The following is a 21,874-nucleotide window of genomic DNA, read 5'->3' as shown; positions in this document are numbered from 1 at the left end:
CGTTAGAGCAACTGCGTTGAAGTGTCACTTCCATCGTGCTCCAAGTCACCTCGGTCACAGAATGGTGACGCCAATGAGTGTCACGCAGAACACGAGTACAGTGGCCGGGGGCCGTTGCGGAATGCAACCGTCGAAGAAGGCACATGACCGATCGTGTTGTCTGTACAGTTTGTGAATTAATAACGTGAAAACACTCGCTATTGCCAGGCCATCTAGCATGCGTTCTCTTGTGCTTGCTTCGTTGTCGGCGAGCCGTTACTCACTGATAATACTCGGACGAAATGATTTCACCGAAGGTTGTCGCGCTGGCCCAGAGTGTTTAGCCCTGTTCTGTTGGTTTCCGATCGTCACGACACGCGTGCTGCGCAGCCTTCGTGCTTTCCGAGCCAGAGAGAGTGGCGCCTTCTGCTTTACATTCGGATGTAAACAAGAGAGGAGAATTTTCCCAGTAAATATCTCCGATTTCCGGCTTCACCGCGGCTTCACAACGAGTAACGGCAGAGCCTCTCCTCAGTTGTTTCCTTCCTCCATTGTTGCATAAGAAAAACACCAAATTTCAGCCGGCTTCATGGCTAATCCCCCGAAGTGGGTAAGAGCCATATCACAAGGATCAAGCGAGCAAGCAACCAATAATGCGCGAGCTTCAAGAACCGGGAGGTCAGAGAAGAAGAAGACAGAGCGGAGCCATGGCGGTTAGGGAGGTCATCTTCAGGTCTTCTATTATCACTTGCTGTGGGAGTTCAATGCATGTCATGGCAGTTATTCTTATGATTCTGGTACCTCATATGGTCTGTTCCCGTGCGCGAACGCAACGCCCAGCACAGAGTTTTCGGATTGCCGCTGACGAGACGAGAGGAGTGGTGCACCACCCTTCGACTTTGCAAGAGCGGCTACCTCCTCTTCATTACCCCGAGACCAGAGACGAGGACGAAAGCTGCTCGTCTTCCGAGAAGGCGCAGGGCAATTGCTACGGGAGAAGTGCAGCATCCATTGCGCAGGTAAGATTGCACCTACTTAGGATTAGTCTAAAGTGCTCTAAGAAAAAAAAAAGAGTCCTGCACCACGGCTCATCAATTTTCAAAACCTTGTAGTGCCAGAGATGTTCATAAGGACACTTCTTATCAATGTTCGTGCTCAATAAATTAGGTAGTTTTAGGTTAGTGTGCCCAGAGATTTAGAAATAAAGCCACTTACAACATCATCGCTATAGATTTCGATGACGTACCTGGCTTTGTGAAGCGTCAGTCATCCTTCGCCCCGAGCCTCACAACTTACAATTTCAAGTGCTAATAAGGCTTCGGTGGAGGGAAAGGATTGGTGTAGGAGGAGGAAGGTAGCTAAAGTCCTTGAATAATATATTGAAACAAAATATTTATATTGTTCATAAGTGATAGTTTTTATTAGAATAATGCTTTTAGTATTATCTAGGTTTTAATTACCAAATTTGGTATTCCTGAGAAGGATGAGTTGAAAAATTCCAAACTTTCGGAATACGCCACGTGTGCGGGCGTTACGTTAAAATCGCTTAAAACATATATTTTTTTGAAGCAACAATGCTAATTGAAACCCACCATTACTCAAACGAGCACTGAAATGTTTCGCAAGAATTCGAAAAATGGCTGGCATTCATAGCTGCAATTACTCTATGGTTTACGATATCGGACGGGGTAGCTTGAACCTGACCATTATTTTACGCCGTGTCTTCCAACGTTGCCAATGCTATCCAACGTCCTCAGGTAAAGTCCTCGCCTGCACACCTGGCCAACAAGCTGGCTGCTACCGGAAACCTGCGCACACCAATACCCCATGGTCGCCCTTCCGATACAGGTACGGTGAATGTGATCCACTCGGGAGAACTGCGCAGCCGCTTTCTCGAAGTCGACAAACAGGACAAAGATTGCACGACATCCAAAAAGTCGGTGGGTGACTGCTACGGAGGGGCCGCCAGGATGAGCTACCAGGTGGGCTTGCAGTACTTCTAATACCGAGCGACACGTCGCGCAAACCGCTGAAAAACCTTAAGACTGAAATTGCCTTTAAATGTGTGCGCATACTCCACTGCTTCCTGAACGGGCAACACAACGTGGCTAATTGCTGTTACAATACGCGGATATAGCTCCCCCATATTGCATTGTTTATGTGGTCATGGTTGCGCAAGTTTCGCTAGAAATAGCGATAATAATAATAGGGTAAATTATTTTTGAACTTATAATTACACTTTCTCGCAGTGTCTCCTCAGCTCTTCGTGATGAAACTCGCAGGCACACGTGACCCCCCCTCCCCCCAATAAGCTAGCGTAACTTGATTTCTACCGACATACTTGTATATCCTCGTACCTGCATGAAGAAAGCGAAGAATATACTAGACGAAAACGCCAGTAAGAAAAAAGAAGGTAGCAGGCATTCTTTTTTCGTAATCAAGAGGGATAACCTAAATGAAATGGATGTACAAATTAATGCCACACGATGTGCTCTAGGGATGCAATACAGGGAAATTTCTGTATTATTCGAAAAACACTATCTTCATTGAGCATATAGCAGTGGCCTACAGATTGGAAGAGTAGAATGCAGTAGTATTTTTGTATGTGTCAAATAAATACAAATGAAACAAAAGCTATGTTCTTTTGCAGTAAAAAGAAAAGATTATGGTTAATAAAAATATAACACTAAACTTCTCACCCATCCCCCTGGTACCCATTTTTAAAACAATAGGCGTCATCTTTCAGGAAACATTATGTTGGGATGCACCTCTCCATAGCCTAGTAACAAAGCTCAAGTGATTAATATAATGTTCAGCGCAATCGTCATATACTGCCGCAAAATAGTATGATGCTAATTATCAACAGTTTGCTTCAGTCCAGACTTAATTACTGTCATTTAGTTACAGAGAATACACCGCCTACAAAAATGGTTATTACACGCAATTGATCATGTCCCAAGTCATTCCCACACACGCGAGTATTTCTTAAAATATAGGATACTTCCAGCCCCAACGCTATATGATCACCGTTTGTGCAAGGCGTATAAACAAGAGTTCAAAACCAGATGAGATTTTCTTTGGCACCTTTCCAGATTACAAGAAAATACCCTTGTATACGAAACACCGTAAAAAGGAATACTGGAAAATACCAACAGTGCGAACAAAATAAGGAAAACTAACACTTGGGAATAACTTACCAAGATTATTAAACAGAATAATTTGTGAAGAGATACGATTCGAGAACAAGTTTTCAAAGCCATACACAGGTATTTTTCAGACAATTCTTCAAAAAAATTCTTCTGATGCCTCTCACTTTTAAATTTTGCGCACGTGTATGTTTCTTTTTCTTTCTACAATAATAAAGGTCATGCGTGAGTAACGTCCTTATGATGCGGTCTTTTTCTTTTTCTTTGTCTCTGCAATTTTGTAAAGTTAGACATTATTGCTCTTTTTTCTATGTATGTCTTGTATTATATATTGCTGAATTATGTTGGTTTATTATTTCATCGCTGCTGTTGAGCGCCAATGAGGAGGCCAGCGGCCTGGTCAAGCTATCTGAACGACAGCTTTTTCTGCCCGCCCCTTCGTATCATTCACTCTATTGATTCGAAAATAAAGTCATTGTCATTGTCATGCAAAAGCGCCGAGCGCACTGCCCCTCTTTGCAGATATTGGTCAACAAACCAGGGATATCAATTCTCACCGGCAACGTATATACTGGCCACGTGTGGTACAGAATAAAGGGCCCCGAAGTGGTTGTTGACATGCTCAAAAGCATGGATTTCGATGTGATGGTAAGTTCTGGCATCCCACAGTGAAGCACTATTGAAAGCTGTCGGCGACGATAGAAACACTAGAGAAATGAAATATCCTGTAACTGTTTTGTGAAATGCGATGTTGACACAGTTTTCATCAGCCCACATATGTTAAAGGAGCCCTGCGATGCAAATTACGCGTCTCATTTTCATCTTTTCTGGAACCCTATAAAATGCCCTAATACTGTTGCGCAAGAGGGAACGTCAGAAGCAAAGCTGCATAATTTTATTTCAATAAAGAAATCAGACTCATTTCGCACGAAGGTGGCAAGCAACGACAATATTTGTGATCGGAAGTGACGCTTCATCACGTGGAAGCAACGGCAATGACCGAGCGTTTTGAACGGCTTGACACTACAGGTTGTATTCATCTGGCCCCAGTAAGGCAACACTATCATGAGCTATAATTTCACTTTTGTTCTTCTTTGGTTGCGAAATCTCTTTTATTTTTCCTTAAAAAATCGGTTTTCAGTACCAAATTTTGAGAATAATTGCAGAACAACGCTGAGTGCACTGTGTACCGACAACCTCGAGGTCTGATTTGAGGGGTGCAGTGATTGAAACCAGTCATTTACGTCAAAGGCAGAGTTAAATGCGAAAGGGTACGTTTTTCTTTCATTTCATGACCTCTTCTAGTGCTTTGATGTTTAAAAGGCTAATAACTTCAGATCCCATTCAACAACTTCGATAATTCTCTTTGCGTGCCCCTCGGTATTTAACACTACCCAAAATCTAGCACTTCAGAATGCAGATGAAAATAGAGTACACTTCAGTGCGATTTTAATGCACTTGTCTACACTTGAGCATAATTCAGCTGGCATGCTTGTCTCCTGACTGAAGTAACAAAAGTGTTGTAAACATTTCATTACCTTACTTCTTACTATCTATACCCCGGTGCAGACCTTAGGGATTCAGGAATTTCACATCGGTCCTCGCGGCCTGATACCTCTGTTCCGCGACCCAGACTTGAAGACGAAAATAGTACTGTGCAACGTCGACTTCAGCCGCGACCACGTGCTCACCAAGCTGCCGAAACTGCCGACCCGCTCTACCATACTGACCATGGACAACCTCAAAATTGGCATCGTTGGCTACGTGTCCGATCTCGTGCGTGTTATGGGCCAGCCGGGCGGTGAGTACTCACTCTACGTTGAACAACCAAACACCCTTCGTTCAGCTTCCAAGGAATGCTATAGGGGCACAGACTTTGAAGATGAGTAGAATTGTTCACCAGGCTATATGAAACTGCGCGAATTCACCGCATACCTAGACCTCATTTCAATTAAGTAGTTATTTTAGGTAGGTGGACAGGTCCTTCATATATTCGGTCACCGCATTTTCTATATACGCGATATTGTTAAATAGCTCCTGTCGCAGAAATTACATTGTCGGCATGTATCAGTGTTGGCATTATTGTTAACAAAAATTGATTTTGTCTATGGCCGAAAAATGAAACAAAATATGCGAATAAAATGCAAAATAAAAATCTTCGTTTCAAGTGACAATCAAACCCAGACCGTCGGCAAGGGAAGCAGGCGTTGTACAACACAAAGATACGCTATTGGTTAAAGTACCTGAAAAAGCAAAACGCTATATGAATGACATGTAGTAGAAGAGCCCCCTTAAGACATGTAATGTTGCGTGGCAGAAGCGTAAGATCACGCCAGTTGTCAAAACTTGTAAACTGTGCAACGAATTGGTGTTCTAAAGGCTCGTTCATTAAAGTACGTTCGGACATATGTAATAATCATCAGCTGCAAAAGTATCCACAAAGTAAGCAACTGCGTAGCTTCGTGTGTTTCCGCACGGACGCGAAGTGGACTCTTCACAGATTTGCAAAAGGGCCTATTGTGGCTTAGCAGGCTCCTAACTCACCGTGCTAGGATAGTTTGAAGCGGCCAAAACTCTGTTTCTTTACAGCATGGTTGACGCAAGCACCGAGAACCAAAGCCAGACGAGCAGTTAAGAAATCAATGCGCATAGGGTTCCATTGTGCTATTCTGCTGCACACTTGAAGGCGAGGCATTCTCGTAGTCTTTCTTGACAAAATAATAACTGTCTCCTAATGTATCACAATGTTATTACCATATCTCTGGATACTAAAATCACAAGTACAGTTTATATATTATAATAATTGCTGGGATTTAGCGTCTTGAAACCATAGACATTACGATTCTAAGAGATGATGTAGCGGAGGGATGAGGAAATTAGGACCATATGGTGTCTCTTGACGTGCGCTTACATTGCGCTGTGCACAGGTCTTCAGTATTTCGCCTACATTGAATAGCGTCTGACGCGGCTGGGATCGAATCCCTGAACCTCGGGCCAGTGGCCGAGCACCATAGTCGCTACACCACTGAGGTGGCCTAACTGCGTAGCTTTCATGCTTACCAATAATATTCACTTACAGAGGTATTACGGTACTGAGTCTGCATTTCATGTTTTGGCCTCATCGAAGCGTAGCCACCCATCAGTGACCGCATCTCTTGTGATAATTCAGGCTCAGTACTAAATAGTTATCAACTTCTTACCGTTATTTCATGCATCGCGTATACTAAATGCAGAAGCAGAAGACACGTCTTAAATCATAGTCTCAAAATAAGGAAACAAAATCAGGCATACATAGACAAGGTAGATGGGGTGAACATTAGTGTAGTTTGTGTTCAGATTCGCACTTTCCAAAGATTCAAACTGTGTCGTACCAACTAGATAACAAAAAGAAGGACTTCTACGTCTCGAGCCATACATTTTTTTGAATGGAAAATGAGCTCAAAGTGTGTTTATTATTCTTTCCCAGTGACGATCATTATCAACGACCCTTTGGAGAGCCTCCGGAACGAGTCGAAAAAATTACGAGATGAGGGTTGTCACGTTGTGATCGCTATCGGGGGTGGTGACCCCAACGAAGACCGAACTCTGGCCGACAGCTTGACCGACATCACCGCGTTCGTGGTGAAGTATCAAGGTCGATTCGCATACCCTTCTACGGCGACCGAAAAGCACGGTCTGGATTTCGAGCAAGACCTGGACTATCCGATAAACTTCACCCGCTCGACCGACGGCAAGCAAGCGTACATATTCGCCTCTACGGACCACTTCCAGCTGCTCAGCAAGTTCCAGATGACCGTGCAGATGCGCGACTCGCGCATTATCAGTGCTATAGGCACTCCCATCATTCTTGACTTCCAGGCTCCCGAAGGTATACGCTCCTGGATGTCTCTGCATGTATAGTGTTCAGAGAGATTGACATAGAATGAGACAATCGCTATATATAATGCACTTGCTTAAGATGGCGGAAGCTGTGTTCACCTTTTCACTCGGTGGATTGTGTTGAACCTTCGCGTGTTGTTCCCGCCAATTGCCGACAACTTAGTTCACTCAAAAGGGTTCAGCACTGCCTCTGAGTTCGGAGACATCGGGAGATTTCCGCACCTCAAGTGATATCGTCCTTTGGTCAAAGCTGAGCCCATCCTACAGGATTGACTCAGCTTTGGCCAAGTGACGAAATCCTGTAATGACGTCATGAAGCGATTCACAATTTGTGACGTCACGATGACAGAGTGACGACGCCACATGATGTTTTGTTGCACCACTTGTGTTCACACCGACTCCGACAGTCACTTTTCGCGTTTGATGAGGCAACTAAGGATCTTGTCTTAATAATATTACAGGAGTGTCAGTGCTCAGTGTTGTATCTAGTATATATCATCAATAACAATAGCTATTTTACACAACTGTGGTGAAAATGTCGTTTCGTCGAAATTATGATGTCGGCATCGTTAGTAGTGAGCTAAAAATTGTCACATCATCTGTCACCAAGATGCTGGAAAATATTGAAATAAAATCAATAGAAAATATACTTTATTGGAGTGAGAATCAAACCCAGGCTATCTGCGTAGCAAGCAGCTGTCCCATCACAGAGCCATGACATGGCTTAAAACAGTTTGGCATCAGAACACCCTATATATCAGTGCCATGTAGAGGAAGAAATCTTCTCAACGGATGCAATATTGCTTGTCAGGAGCGTAGTAACACGACAGTCGTCAAAACATGAAAATAGCAGGAAGTGGGTGCTTTAGGGACCCCACACTGAAAAGCGCCGAATCATATTTAATTATCATCACATGAAACACCGTCAACAAGGGGGGCAGCTGCATAAGTCCACGTGCTGCATGCCTTAGCAACGCGTAGTTTGCGGATTCGCAAAAGGAAAAATGATGCCATCGGGCGCGCTTGATAACTGTACTTGCAGGAGGCATTCCAGGATAGCTTGAAACGACCACTGTTACACGCACAGCCGTTCGTTTTACTAGGACATGGTTGAGGCATGCGCCGAAAACCGAGGCCGGACTACCACTTTGCGCACGGGGCGAGATTATAGACGTTCTATAATTCCATTTTCTATTCTTCATTTTCTGTTCTATTCTTCTATCGCGTTTACAGATACTATTCGAAGCTCAAGCATGCTCCAAGTTTTCTCCTGCATCTAATCCCATAAGTAGGACCGACTGCTGCGACAACGTACCTGTTGTTGCTATCACTCTCGGTGGCAACGTCAACAGAAGTCCCTTGCAGAAGTCGTCCAACAAGAGTTTACGCTTACTGCATTGCTTGCTGATTCACGTACTGAATCTTTCAGTTTTAGTGCATTAAATTTGATAACGTGTAAATATTCATAGCACACATGTTTTCTTTTTGCAGACAGAAAGACTCGACAACTAATGGACTATTATACGGGGATTATCAAGCCTAAAGCCAGGCAGGTGATCGGGACGACAAAGGTTCGTATAGAAATTTGCACCTACTGTGAATCGATCGAAGCTGCGCCAGCATACACAGGAAACTGCGTAAAAAAAGGCGTTAATACAAGACAGTTTAGTTAAGCGTCAGTGTCGAACCTACGCAAGAGCTTCGTTCATCAAAAAATGTGCAACTTCCTGAGTGGCACTCGTGGCTGTATAGGTGCTCTGGTGACCTGAAGGCGAGCTTTTGCACGTGCAAGGGCGCGATGTGTTTCAAGCGAATAACCTGTAATGAAAAACATAGAGGCACCATGCAATCTAGAACAAGTGTCATCGACCTTTTGAGGTCGAAGGGCTAGTGTAAAGAGGACGAGGCAATGGGGGCTCGATGGCCAATAGAGAAGGTGGGGTAGTAGGAGTTGCTGACAACGGCAAATAATTCGCAAAATTGATAATAACAAGTCACAGTTTCGGCACAAGGCCAAAGCAACGAATGCGACAGCATTCCGTTGGACTGTTATACGAAGTAGGGATAAAAAATTTAGAAACGATACGAAACGCAGTGAACACAGACGAATGTGCCTTGAGCTGCAGCATTTATAGCACGCGCAGCAAAGCATTTTCCCTGTGCTCGAGCTCTTATGCGAGCCCTGCTTGCTTAATCGCGACTACCATACCCTTGAAGCTGTTCCACAGGTGTCCGTACGACGCGGGGCGGCATCACAAAGGGCGATGTACACATAGCATTTCGCCGGCGTTTCCTTCATTGGCGGCACTATAGACTCGGATAATACCACTGATGGTAGCGAAAAATACAGTTCCAATGCACTTCCCCAAACTGTTCACCTCAAATTATCGCAGATATTGCAGTGTAGGTGTCGAATCCGGAAGTAACCAGGTGGTGGAAGAAGCTTGCTTGTTCCTACATATATGGCTCCCATTTACCACACGGGATTGGCTAGTTCAACCTTTCGATGAAACTATCCGTCTAATTTCCGTGCGGGTAACTACAAGCGTGACATACAAGCTTTGTTCAAGAATCTTTCTTTTAGGTCCATTGACAGTAAGCCAGCGGTAAGTGTGTATATATATATATATATATATATATATTGTTGTTGTTGTTAGCGAGAAAGACACAAAACAACCCGTTCGTCGGGCAAGCTGTTCTATTCTCTACCTCGTCTTCTTTCACCTTCTTTTAGCTGCACACGTACCCGAGCCCCAGTGTCTTTCTTAGTCATGACTCTCAGCCATGACGGCGCGCGTGCAGAGTTGGCGGCAAAGTTTCTGTTGGGTGGGCTTGACTGCATCGTGGTGGTCGGCCCGCACCACAATGCAACATGAAGTGATGGTCTGTGAGAAGCGTATCTGGTGGATGACACTCGCTGCCTTGAGCCGGTTGGTCTGCGCCACGGTGCGCCTCTGCTTGAAGATCTGTCAGTGTGCATTCTGGTGGACGGAATTGGCTTTGTCGCTGCGATCGAACTCGTCCATGGTGCAACGTTTCCTGACAACTCATAGAATACTGTTCAGGCGGACGGCTCTGACTGTTCCGGCATGGTCGCAAAGTAACCTAGAAGCGCTAGTGTTTGTCCCACCACCGCTGGTGGACCGAACTGCAACGGGACGCTCTGCGAGGCAGCCTTGTGGACGTATATGCCATTTCTCGAAATGAGATGCGACGCAGCTCAACGTTGGTCATCAATACCACAGCAGACTCTTTGAAGTTGTCCAGCCGGTGGCTTCGGGTGAACTGTCACGTGCTGATATGGTGTCCTTGGAGGGAAGAGCAGGAGGGCTGGTCCTCGACAAGTTCTCAATGGCAGTGGCCTCAGCCTGGCTAGGTGTCTTGATTTTCTCAAAGGAAACATCGCTTGGGAGCCAAGGGTCTGCGCGGTTGAGCGTCTGTACGTCTTCTGAAGTGAATGTATGAGTCGTCTGCAAACGTGGCTGTATCAGGTTACGCTGATCTTGTTCGGATCCTCAGAAAGGCCTGCTCTGTGAATGGTAAGGAGTGCATTGTTTACTGACAATCTTGGTCCGGTAGGGGTCAGTTGTGTCTGGTACGATAGGGGTGAGCGCCTCCATGTCCTCTAACAACGATGAGCGCGAGGGCAGTATCTCCGGATGAAGGTCTGGCATGGGTATTTTCAAGTCGAATATCGATGCAGAGACCGAATCTGCAGAGTAGGACTGCAGGAACTCCAATCAAAGTCAGCAGCAGGAAAATCTTCGTTGCATTCCATCGACGAGCTGCAACGAACCGTCAAAGCTTCGAGGTGGTGCGAATGGTGAGCTCCGTCCTGGGGCTCGGTCAGTCTGGGGCTTGGTCAAGGCATCGGAAATCCGGCCGAAGGCAGCTATGAGCTTGGAGCTACACTCCACCCAGGTGCGCTGCTTCACGCCTTCATACCAGTGCCACGCCACTGCATCTGCCCGAAGCCGGTCCACTGCCACGCACCATTTCTGAGGCTCTGTCCTGGACACACGCGCTGCGTGCGCGTAGACGGTTGACACCCAGTGGTCGGCGTCGTTCTGGAACCCATCAAACTCTGGTGGTTCGCTGACGGCCGATATTCGTGGGTCAGCACGTGAGAGTGCAGAGATTACTGAGTCGAAGCAGTCGATCAGGCTTGAGAGCTGAAGGAGGGCGCACCTCAGATCTCCGCGTTGCTCAGGTGAGAAGGCTTCAAGGTCTTGTGAAGCGACTGCATGTAACATGCCGTCGCTTGCACTCAGGACCAGCAAGATGGCAGGGAACAGCATGGAGCTCGTTGCTGTGACAGCGTTGACCATGACGCGTAGTAGTTGCGCGATGACACGCCGCAGCTCCACGGCACTCTCGCATGAGACCTCGGAACCACTATTGTTCACGTCCGCTGAATATGTGGTGCTAGCAATATTCACGGGGGCGATAAGCATGCCCAAAGTAGCTTGAACAGCGTCCCTTGGTTGTTCACCCGTTGTAGGAGGACTGGGCCTGAGATATAGGCCACGGAAAGCGTTCGCGACATTCTCAGATGATAGCAGTGTATGGGCATACTGAGATAAAAGTGGTAGCCTGCCGTCTGTCAAGTTGTACCGTGGAACAATCGAGGAGGCATTGACGCCATCCGTCGATGAATCGTTGGGTAGCTTCAGCAGTGGTCGGGTCGTGAACACCATTACTCAGGAAGCGTGGACGGCGTTCCTGGATTCAGAGACATGCACTGCAGACGACCTGCGAAGTACAGGTGGCTTCAGCCGCAAGGTTCAGTTGTCGAACTGCGCCATTGTCGTGAGCGAGAAAGGCACAACACCCGTTCGTCGGGCAAGCTGTTCCGTTCTCTACCTCGTCTTCATTTACCTTCTCCAAGCTTCCCATGCACCCCAGCACCAGCGTCTTTCATAGCCATGACAATATGTATATATATATTCGTGAAATGACGGTGATCGCCAAATCAGATGAGTGTGTCCATTATACTGCATATGGCAATAATATACAAAATCAAAATGGACATCGGGCATATTTTCAGCACGCACTTGAGAGGGTCGCAATTCACAAGCATAGGTGGTAACGCCAACTGGAAGTGATCTTTCCTTGGTCTTATGTAACCCTATGTCTAAACTGCCACATTCCTTTTGAGGACAACAGGTATGTGACGTTTATACGACGTGCAGAGGCCGCATGATACCCATGCCGGCCTCAGGGAGTAGACCAGTGATCTATAACAACGTAGTATCAGCAATGTAACTGCTTGGTTTCATTAAAGTGCAACGCAGTCTCATTTGTCTCTTGGTCTTAAAGAATGAGAGACCCTAACGAAAGGGACCCTTACTCGTAAGTTTTACTTCTGGAGTGATCATTCTTCCTTGGTGTTCATGTGCCCTTATGTATTCCTCTGGTTAACATCGTGTTTAATCGAAGCGGATCTCAGAGGCCATACACATGGAAGCGCGGGAATGACATCTGCTCCGCCAGGTGCCACTACAATACAATCTGCCTGTTAAAAATGTCAATTCAAGTATTTCATACATAATCCTGAAAAATTGTTTCAAAAGCCATGGCAATTCATATATATATATATATATATATATATATATATATATATATATATATATATATATATATATGTGACGTATGAAGCGATGGATGGTAGAAGCTGATGAGGAAGAAGAGCAGAGGGGAATAAACATGGGGTATGCGCCAGGCCACGTCTCCGATTCATCATAGCGTCACACGAGTCGACAGGATGAAGACCTGGCCACCGCTCATCAGCCACACATCATTCACAAAGCCACCGGCAATACGCCTCAACTGAATATCGACCACAGAAGAGGTGGTCTCAGGCGCAAGCAGTTACCGGCATCATGGCAGAACCATCGACCGACCTTCCCATCCCCAAGTACACCGGAGCGGCGGACGATGGACCTGCACAGGACTGGTTCGACCTGTTCGAGCTCCACGCTACCACTGCATCTTGGTCGGAACGGGAGATGGTTACGAACTTCAGCGACTACGTCACCGGTGAGGCATTTAAATTTTACCTCACCCACATATTCGACAACGACGAGTCTTGGCAAAAGATAAAAGAAGAAATGATCATCTGGTTTCAAGACTATAATGAAGATTCGATTAAAACACGCACTCTCAATGCATTCGAACTCCGTCATCGCAGTCATAAGCAGCCTTCACGCATTCGACCACGGATCATGGATTTACGATTCCCGTCAGGTGAAGCTAGCCACGTGCTAATAGAAAGACCACGCGATTGTTTTCACAACATTCCACCTGGTTCCTCATCAGCGCAATTATTGCCAATGCTTAACTCTTCGCTGCATAAAAGATTTGAATCCACTATTTATGACCCAGGTGCATTTAATACTTCGTGTGGCATGCGTACCTTGCAAACTAACTTGGTATCACCTGTCATCAACATTACTGATAAACCTGAGGAAGCACCTCATAAGACCGTCGCATTTACGCATGATGAGTTAGTAAATCCGCGGGGAACCAAACCAGACAACAAATGTTCACAGAAATCTTATTCGGTCAAAGTATTCAGCTCAGCAGCTCAACAAAGACAGAAGCATTCACAATCAGCATCTTGTGAAGAAAAGTCTTTTGCAGAAGTGTCTGGTATTCATCAATCAAAAGATCGAAGCGACGTCAATCCAGTGCACGACCTCACTGCCAACACTGAAAACAAAAGCGTAGGTGCGACTTCCGATGACGCAAGTAAGCTTCAGGCAACGACCAACAATGAGCGGTTTATGAATACAGAAGATTCATGTGCGCGAAACACCCCACATTGTCTTGCACCAAAAACAGCTGCATTGGTTGGCGTCGTAGAAGCCTGTGAAGGGCTTGCTAAAAATCCGGGCACACCGCAATCAATGTCACACCACAAGCAAGTCGACGAAACCAAGAAACGACAACGTCAAGGTATACCTCAACACTGTCAACGACGAAAGAAAGCTTCATCGAAACCAATCTTAAGGTTCGAAGAACAATGCGAAAAGGCCCATCGTCCTGGATACATTATCTACCAGAGATTGAAGATGCGCCTTCGATCAGAACATCTGCGACATTGCCGTAGAAAAATCTTCAATCGGCAGGAACACAGGCAGCGCCCAATCAACCTCGATCAACGCACACGCGAGCTGCCTGCACGGCCTGTGTATCGCCCACGACGAGGCATTCGATGCCTACAATATCGGAACTGTCGATTCTGCAAGATGTTCGAACCTCGTTCATTCTTCACAATAATGCCAGCTGTTACCCCTATCTGCACGTCCAAAGCATTTTTGTGTTATCTTGGACGCAACCACCAGCCTCGCCCACCAGAACTCCTGCGTTAACCGGACTGCTGCACTCTCCCCTGAAGTCTTGGAAAGTTTACGGAACTCCCCTGGAGCAGAGAACTAATTGTGAATTTCAACATTTGTGACTTTTCAACCTCTCCTTGTTTACTTTTTCTTGCTCGTAATCCATGCCTTCTTTCGGGGGGAGGGGGAATCGTGTGACGTATGAAGCGATGGTTGGTAGAAGCTGATGAGGAAGAAGAGCAGAAAGGAATAAACATGAAACATGAGGTATGCGCCAGGCCACGTCTCCGATTCATCATAGCGTCACACATATATATATATATATATATATATATATATATATATATGTATATACGGAGCATGACAGTGACAGCAACACTTACTGAGATTCAGCAAATTTTTTCATTATAAAAACGCACGTCCTGACGCCTTAAGCACACCATACCGTTTCTTTGGGCGTAAACATCTGTTGATTGATTGATTGATTGATTGATTGATATGTGGGGGTTTAACGTCCCGAAACCACCATATGATTATGAGAGGCGCGGTAGCAGAGGGCTCCGGAAATTGCCACCACCTTAAGTTCTTTAACGTGCGCCCAAATCTGAGCACACAGGCCTACAACATTTCCGCCTCCATCGGAACTGCAGCCGCCGCAGCCGGGATTCGATCTCGCGACCTGCGGGTCAGCAGCCGAGTACCATAGCCACTAGAACACCACGGCGGGGCATACACATTTGTTGCGAGACGCATATCTTGTTTGTCGCTTATCTGATGCCTCTATGGCTGTTTTGGCGTTCACGAAACGGGAGTGTATATCCTTATCATATGTGCGCAGGTTTATATTGAAAACAGCAGGGCCGTGTGCGCGGTACGGGAGTGCAACGGTGGAAACCTTCTCGCCGACGCGGCATTTGACTACTTCTCCGAGGTGACCGTTGCCGGCGCATGGAGCCAAATAAATGCCGTTGTTATAAACTCTGGCTCCATGATCACCAGCTTTGACGAGAAAACCAAAAGTGGTGCGTAGAAATGAGCTTCACCCTGCCTCATAGGTATCACAGCCTAGAAGTCTATCAAGAACGGCTTTTAAAGCGAAGCATTCTTGCGATCATAGATAGATAGATAGATAGATAGATAGATAGATAGATAGATAGATAGATAGATAGATAGATAGATAGATAGATAGATAGATAGATAGATAGATAGATAGATAGATAGATAGATAGATAGATAGATAGATAGATAGACAGATAGACAGACAGACAGACAGACAGACAGACAGACAGACAGACAGACAGACAGATAGATAGATAGATAGATAGATAGATAGATAGATAGATAGATAGATAGATAGATAGATAGATAGATAGATAGATAGATAGATAGATAGATAGATAGATAGATAGATAGATAGATAGATAGATAGATAGATAGATAGAAGAAGTACGGAGTAAATTTTAAGTGAGATATTTTTAACAATGAGATACGTGGTTGTTACAAGGGTTCCTAAATGGAGCACACAGGGTTCCGTTTCTTGTTATTTCCCCAAATGATAGAATCGGCGTCGGAGTCCTCGTTGCATGTAATGTGTCTGCAGGTACTTAAAACAAACTTAGTGTGTATTGCCAAATATATACACTCCCACAGTATTTATGTTTGTGCAATATGCCTGGGATATAGTTCCGCTTAGTAAATTATAGACAACTTTGCCATTGCTGAAAAAGGTGATCTAATGCATGGTCTAACGATACGCTCTAACATAACACGACGCTCACTCACACATTTCAAATTTCATACATGGTTTACCTCAACTAATGAACTGCGCTAAAAATGCCGACTTTGTAGTATACCGATCGGGTTAGATCCCAGTTTCGATCTTTTGCTTTTTTTTTTCTCGCACAGGGGAGCTGCGACTTGAAGATGTGTTCCAAATGTATCCATTTAACGACGAATACATGTTCGTCACAATGCGTGGGACCACGCTTCAAAATATGATGGAGTACTCCGGGAAGAAAGGTTCACCGTCCACAAAGTTCCTCCAACTCTCTGGTAAGCCTCTGCTCACGTGAGGTGTTTCCTGAATAGTATTGAAAGTGCTACCCACATCCCCATTCCACAAAGTTATCAGCATGCGTGCACGTATGTATGTGCGTGTGGATGTATGCGAATGAATTTAAACAGCGTGTCCTCCATTTTAAAGCAACTATTCTCTTGAAGTTTTGAAAACGAAAATGCTACCGTTTTACTTCAATGATAACCGAAGTATATGAACTTCTAATAAACATGCTGTAAGCAGTAATTACCTTTGTAAATAGCCTGTATACTAGACAGAGCAAGCTGATCGGCCTGTAATTCTTCAAGTCCTTGTCATCTCCTTTCTTATGTATTAAGATGGTGTTAGCATTCTTCCAAGACTCTGGTACTCTTCCCGTCAGGAGACACCTCGTAAACAGGGTGGCTAGTTTTTCTAACACAATCTCTCCTCCATCTTTCAGCAGATGTGATGTTACCTAATCCTCGCCAGCAGCTTTGCCTCTTTGCATGCTCTCCAAAGCTTTTCTGACTTCCTCTATCATTACTGGTGGGGTGTCATCTGGATTACTGCTAGTTCTGATAGTATTGAGGTCGTGGTTGTCCCGGCTACTCTACAGACCTCTGTAAAACTCCTCCGCTATTGTAACAATCCTATTCATATCGATAGTTATTTTGCCTTCTTTGTCCCTTAGCGCATACATCCGATTTTTAACTATCTTAAGTTTTCTCTTCACTGCTTTGACGCTTCCTTCGTTTTTCCGAGCGTGTTGAATTCTCTCCATGTTATACCTTCTTACATCGCATACCTTACGCCTATTAATCAACTACGAAAGCTCTGCCTGTACTATTTTTTCTGTTGCACTTGAGACTTTCATGAGTTGACGCTTCCTAATAAGATTTTTCATTTCCTGGGGAAGCTTGCCAGTGTCCTGTCTAACTACCCTGCCTCCAACTTCCACTCCACACTCCGTATTGATACTCATCAGATTATCATTCATTGTATCTACGCTGAGGTTGGTTTCCTCACTAAAAGCCAAGTACCTGTTTTGAAGCGAGACTCTGAATTCCTGTACTTTCCCCCTCAGTGCTAGCTCAATGATTGGCTTCTTGCATATTTGTTTCTTCTTCAAGTCAAGGTGAATTTGAGACCATACCATTGTATGGTCACTGCATTGTACCTTGCCAACCACTTCCACATCCTGCATGATGCCTGGGTGTGCACTCATTATAAAGTCTATTTCGTTCTCATTTTCTCCATTAGGGCTCCTCCATGTCCACTTGTGGTTTCCTCGTTTTCAGTAGAAGGTATCCAAATCTATAAATTATTGCGTTCTGCGAATTCTACTAGTAGCTCTCCTCTGGCGTTTCCAGTACCGATGCCATAATCTGCTACTGCCTGGTATCCAGCCTGCTTCTTCCCTACCTTTGAATTAAAGTCCCCCATCAGTATAGTATACTGTGTTATTACCTTACTCATTGCCGATTCCACGTCTTCTTAGAAGCTTTCAAGTCAAGAGTCATTATCGCTGGATGTAGGCGCGTAAGCCTGTACCACCTTTATCTTGGATCTTTTATTCAGTTTATTTACAATACCTACTACCTTTTAATTAATGCTATAGTATTCCTCTATGTTGCCAGCTATGTTTCTGTGAATTAGGAACCCCACTACCAGCTCTTTTCTGTCAGCCAAGCCCCGAGAGCAAAGAACGTGCCCATTCTGTAGCACCTATAGGCCTCATCTGTCCTCCGAACATCAGTGAGCCCTATTATATCCCATCTAACACCCTCTAGCTCCTCGAATAGTACAGCAAGACTTCCCTCACTAGGTAGTAAAGAGAACATTATAATTCAATCAACCAAAGCAACAAGCAAGATTTCAAACAGGCTACTCCACATTCGACCTCATTCATACTGTCAATCAGGTAATAAACAAATGCTTAGATATAACCAACCACTATACATAGCCTTCATAGATTACGAGAAGGCGTTTTATTCAGTAGAAATATCAGCCGTCACGCAGACACTGCGGAATCAGGGCGTAGATGAAGTATATATAAACATCCTGCAAGAAATCTACAGCGGATCGTCAGCTACCATAGTGCTTCATAAAGAAATCAACAGCATATTAAGCAAGAAGGGTGTAAGGCAGTGGGACACAATCTCCCAAATGCTGTTTCCCGCGTGCTTACAGGAGGTTTTCAGAAGCCTGGAATGGGAACAGTTAGGGATAACAGTTAATGGAGAGTACCTTAGTAACCTGTGCTTCGCCGAAGATATTGCATTGCTGAGTAACTCAGGGGACGAATTACAACTCATGATTACGGAGTTAGACAAGGAGAGCAGAAAGGTGGGTCTTAAAATAATCTGCAGAAAACGAAAGTATTGTACAACAACCTCGGAAGAGAGCAGCACTTCGAGATAGGTAATAGTGCACTTCAAGTTGTAAAAGACTATGTCTACTTAGGACAGGTAGTAACCGCGGAGCCGAACCAGGATATTGAAGTAACTAGAAGAATAAGAATGGGGTGGAGCACATTTGGCAAGCACTCTCAAATTATGACAGGTAGATTACCACTATCCCTCAAGAGGAAGGTATATAACAGCTGTATCTTGCCGTACTTAGCTACGGAGCAGAAACCAGGAGACTTACAAAGAGGGTTGAGCTTAAATTGAGGACGACGCAGCGAGCAATGGAAAGAAAAATTGTAGGTATAACCTTTAGAGACAAGACGAAAACAGAGTGGATTAGGAAACAAACGGGGGTTCAAGATATCATAGTTGAAATCAAGAAGAGGAAATGGACATGGACACGGCTTGTAGCGCGTAGACAGGATAACCGTTGGTCATTATTGTTAACTAACTGGATTCCCAGATAAGGCAAGCGTGTTAGGGGGAGACAGAAGGTTAGGTTGGCAGATGAGATTAAAAAGTTTATCGGTATAATTTGGCAGCAGCAAGCACAGGACCGGGTTAACTGGTGGACCATGGGAGAGGCCTTTGTCCTGCAATGGACGTAGTAGGGGCTGATGATGATGATGATAATGATGATGATGATGATGATAATGCAGCAGTGATTTCGAAAACGGTTTCTGGTATTAAAATCCTCAGTTCTTATCAGTAGATAGAATATTATATTTGCAACTATATGGGAACTCATGCCACTGCTACATTTATGAGAAATGTGAGCACCATTTGGCTTACGTATTCGTTTGGACAGTGGTACTCTACAGTCTGCATTTTTTTTTCAAATAGGGCCTTATAGAACAAAGGTATCACTTTAGGATGACGTTGCCATGCCACGTACTCTACCATTTTAGGATGATGTCACCGGACGTATAGAAAGACAATGTGACACAATAGCTGTAGAAACTGAGGAAATGTACCTACTTTAAGGTAGCTGAAGTTTTACTGGATATGTGAGCCTAAAACATTCAAGGTCGGGATTCAGCCTTGAGTGGATAGGCTGATTAAAAATATATTAAGAGTGCGAAACATGTGATTTTTTTCAAGCTACATCAGCTTTCGACATTTTCTATTTTTCTCTTGCACGTGCAGGGATACGTGTCAAGTACAAGTCTAATCCTGGTGTGAATGAGAGCGTCGTATCTAGCCTGCTGATCCTGTGCACATCATGCCGAACGCCCACGTACGAGCGCGTTATTGGGATCCAGTGGTACACGTTGGCCATGTCCAGGTACCTCGCAAGCGGTGGCGACGGCTACGACTTTTCGCGTGTGCCACGGGGCTACAAAGTCGCAAGCAGTTGAGTATAAAATTAATATATCGAACCTATATAGTAGCCTTTTGCAAGTTTTAAGTGCAATTTTAAAGAACAGTTCAACTCAAGCTCATATGAAAGACGAAGAATCTGCAGATTAGACTTCAGTATTTTCATTCATTCCATTTACAATGTAGCCTAAACGCTAACGTTCAGGTTAAGGAAGTGTGAGATTGCCGACAAATTTATATGCGGCTTCTTTATTTTTACGGTGCTCGAAGTACTATTTAGCTGACTGAACGATAGAAAGGCTTCCGTCCACATGAGCGTACTTGCGAGATCAAGCTTCATAACGATAATGTTTGACGATAGTTTCACTTTAGCGAGATTTCGCGAGACTAACGCAAGTTGCTTTCTGGCACTGGCACTCTAATAACTGCGTTAAGGTTGCGGGAAAAAAATATTGCCTCTCAGCCAAATGCTGGGCGGCACTAACATAATCTAATGCACAAAGATCTATAAAAACGTACAGGAAGGTAAGGCAAGCCAACCGCAACACAAGAAAGCAGCACTACCTTGCGTGAGTGTTTGTACCTGTCCGTTAAATATATGATCAATAATTATAGATTATAGCTGAACTTTGTTTATCTCAACTCACAGTAAACCCGAATAGTGCATTTATGGAAAGTGACGTATGTTTCACGTGTCTTGCGCATTTCGCGACACACTTGCAGAATTTTGGCACATTCTGCGATATAGTGGTTGGTGGGAGAGGTCAAGTATTGCCACATTCCAGCCGTGTCAATGACATGGTCTTGGGAGGTTTTACAACGTTGCTTTATCACACAATAATAAGGAGAGAGGAAGCAGAATGCAACGAACGAATTAAAAAAAAAAGCACCGTTCGCATTTATAGTGCCTAGTATCCGCAACCTGTTCAACACAGCCGAACGATATAAACCGTTACACAGGGCCTTATAGGAGCACTTTAGACAATGGTTTTGCATTCAGGTAGTCTACTCACCCCTAGTTGTTTAATTTCAAAGCTGTACATTGGTGAGCGTTCAGGATGTTTTTTTTTCTAATGCCACTCTATTCGCCTTTGCAGATATCAGTGACGACATGATAATGCGCCAGTATCTAAAGAAGAGATCGCCAATCATGCCAATGCTGGATGGCCGAATCGCCTTCGAGAGTGGAGCACGAGCACTCGAAACCTCGTACTGGACACGAGCAGCAATTTCGAGTCTATGCACTGCCGTGGCGATGAATATAGCGACCTCCGCCTGAGGCCGCGTCACACAGTGACAAAGTTTGTGACGAATCTGTTCAGCCATTTCGGCTGCAGGCACTCTTATAATCTATGGTTTACATATATTTTTCACTCCGGACATCGGCGTTGGTGTCCGCTTTGTGTAAATAACGCAATGGCGAAATTTCTGCGTAGTAGCACAACATTTTGAGAATCGTCATTTGCCTCTGCACAAATCTAGTGAAATCCTCTAGCTTGGTTTTACATTTAGTTTTTCTTTATATAATGTTCACAGGGACGTACTTGTCACACCGATATATTCTATTTGTCGACAACATAGTAAGCGTCAAAAATGAGGAAATATAGCTCTGGGACCTTTTTCTACATTGGGAAACGAAGGACGAAATTATCAAGTAATTCAACATTGATTGACGAGAGCTAAAGTGTATTCGATAGCCAGAAACAGTAAAAAATAACGTAATGAGTGTCAATAAGCATAATGACGTTCAACAGTGACTAATAA

The 21,874-nt window shown here is 44.6% G+C and overlaps 1 protein-coding gene and 1 long non-coding RNA gene across 2 annotated transcripts in view; one reads left to right on the top strand and one right to left on the bottom strand.

Moving 5' to 3' along the window:
* LOC142787559 (uncharacterized) overlaps positions 1-21,874 on the bottom strand; it is a 206,417-nt gene that overhangs the window by 43,233 nt on the left and 141,310 nt on the right. The gene's annotated exons all lie outside the window — the stretch shown is intronic.
* LOC119169519 (protein 5NUC) lies at positions 786-20,148 on the top strand. Its single transcript, XM_075882755.1, has 9 exons — positions 786-998; positions 1,737-1,961; positions 3,648-3,773; positions 4,695-4,926; positions 6,592-6,993; positions 8,496-8,575; positions 15,183-15,366; positions 16,250-16,396; positions 19,937-20,148. Exons 1-9 carry the CDS (start codon positions 786-788, stop codon positions 20,146-20,148), a joined length of 1,821 nt encoding a protein of 606 aa, XP_075738870.1.

Source organism: Rhipicephalus microplus, chromosome 2, assembly GCF_043290135.1.
Source record: "Rhipicephalus microplus isolate Deutch F79 chromosome 2, USDA_Rmic, whole genome shotgun sequence".
Classification (NCBI taxonomy): domain Eukaryota; kingdom Metazoa; phylum Arthropoda; class Arachnida; order Ixodida; family Ixodidae; genus Rhipicephalus; species Rhipicephalus microplus.
The sequence above is the reverse complement of the archived record's forward strand: the minus strand, read 5'-3'. Positions and strand labels throughout refer to the sequence as shown.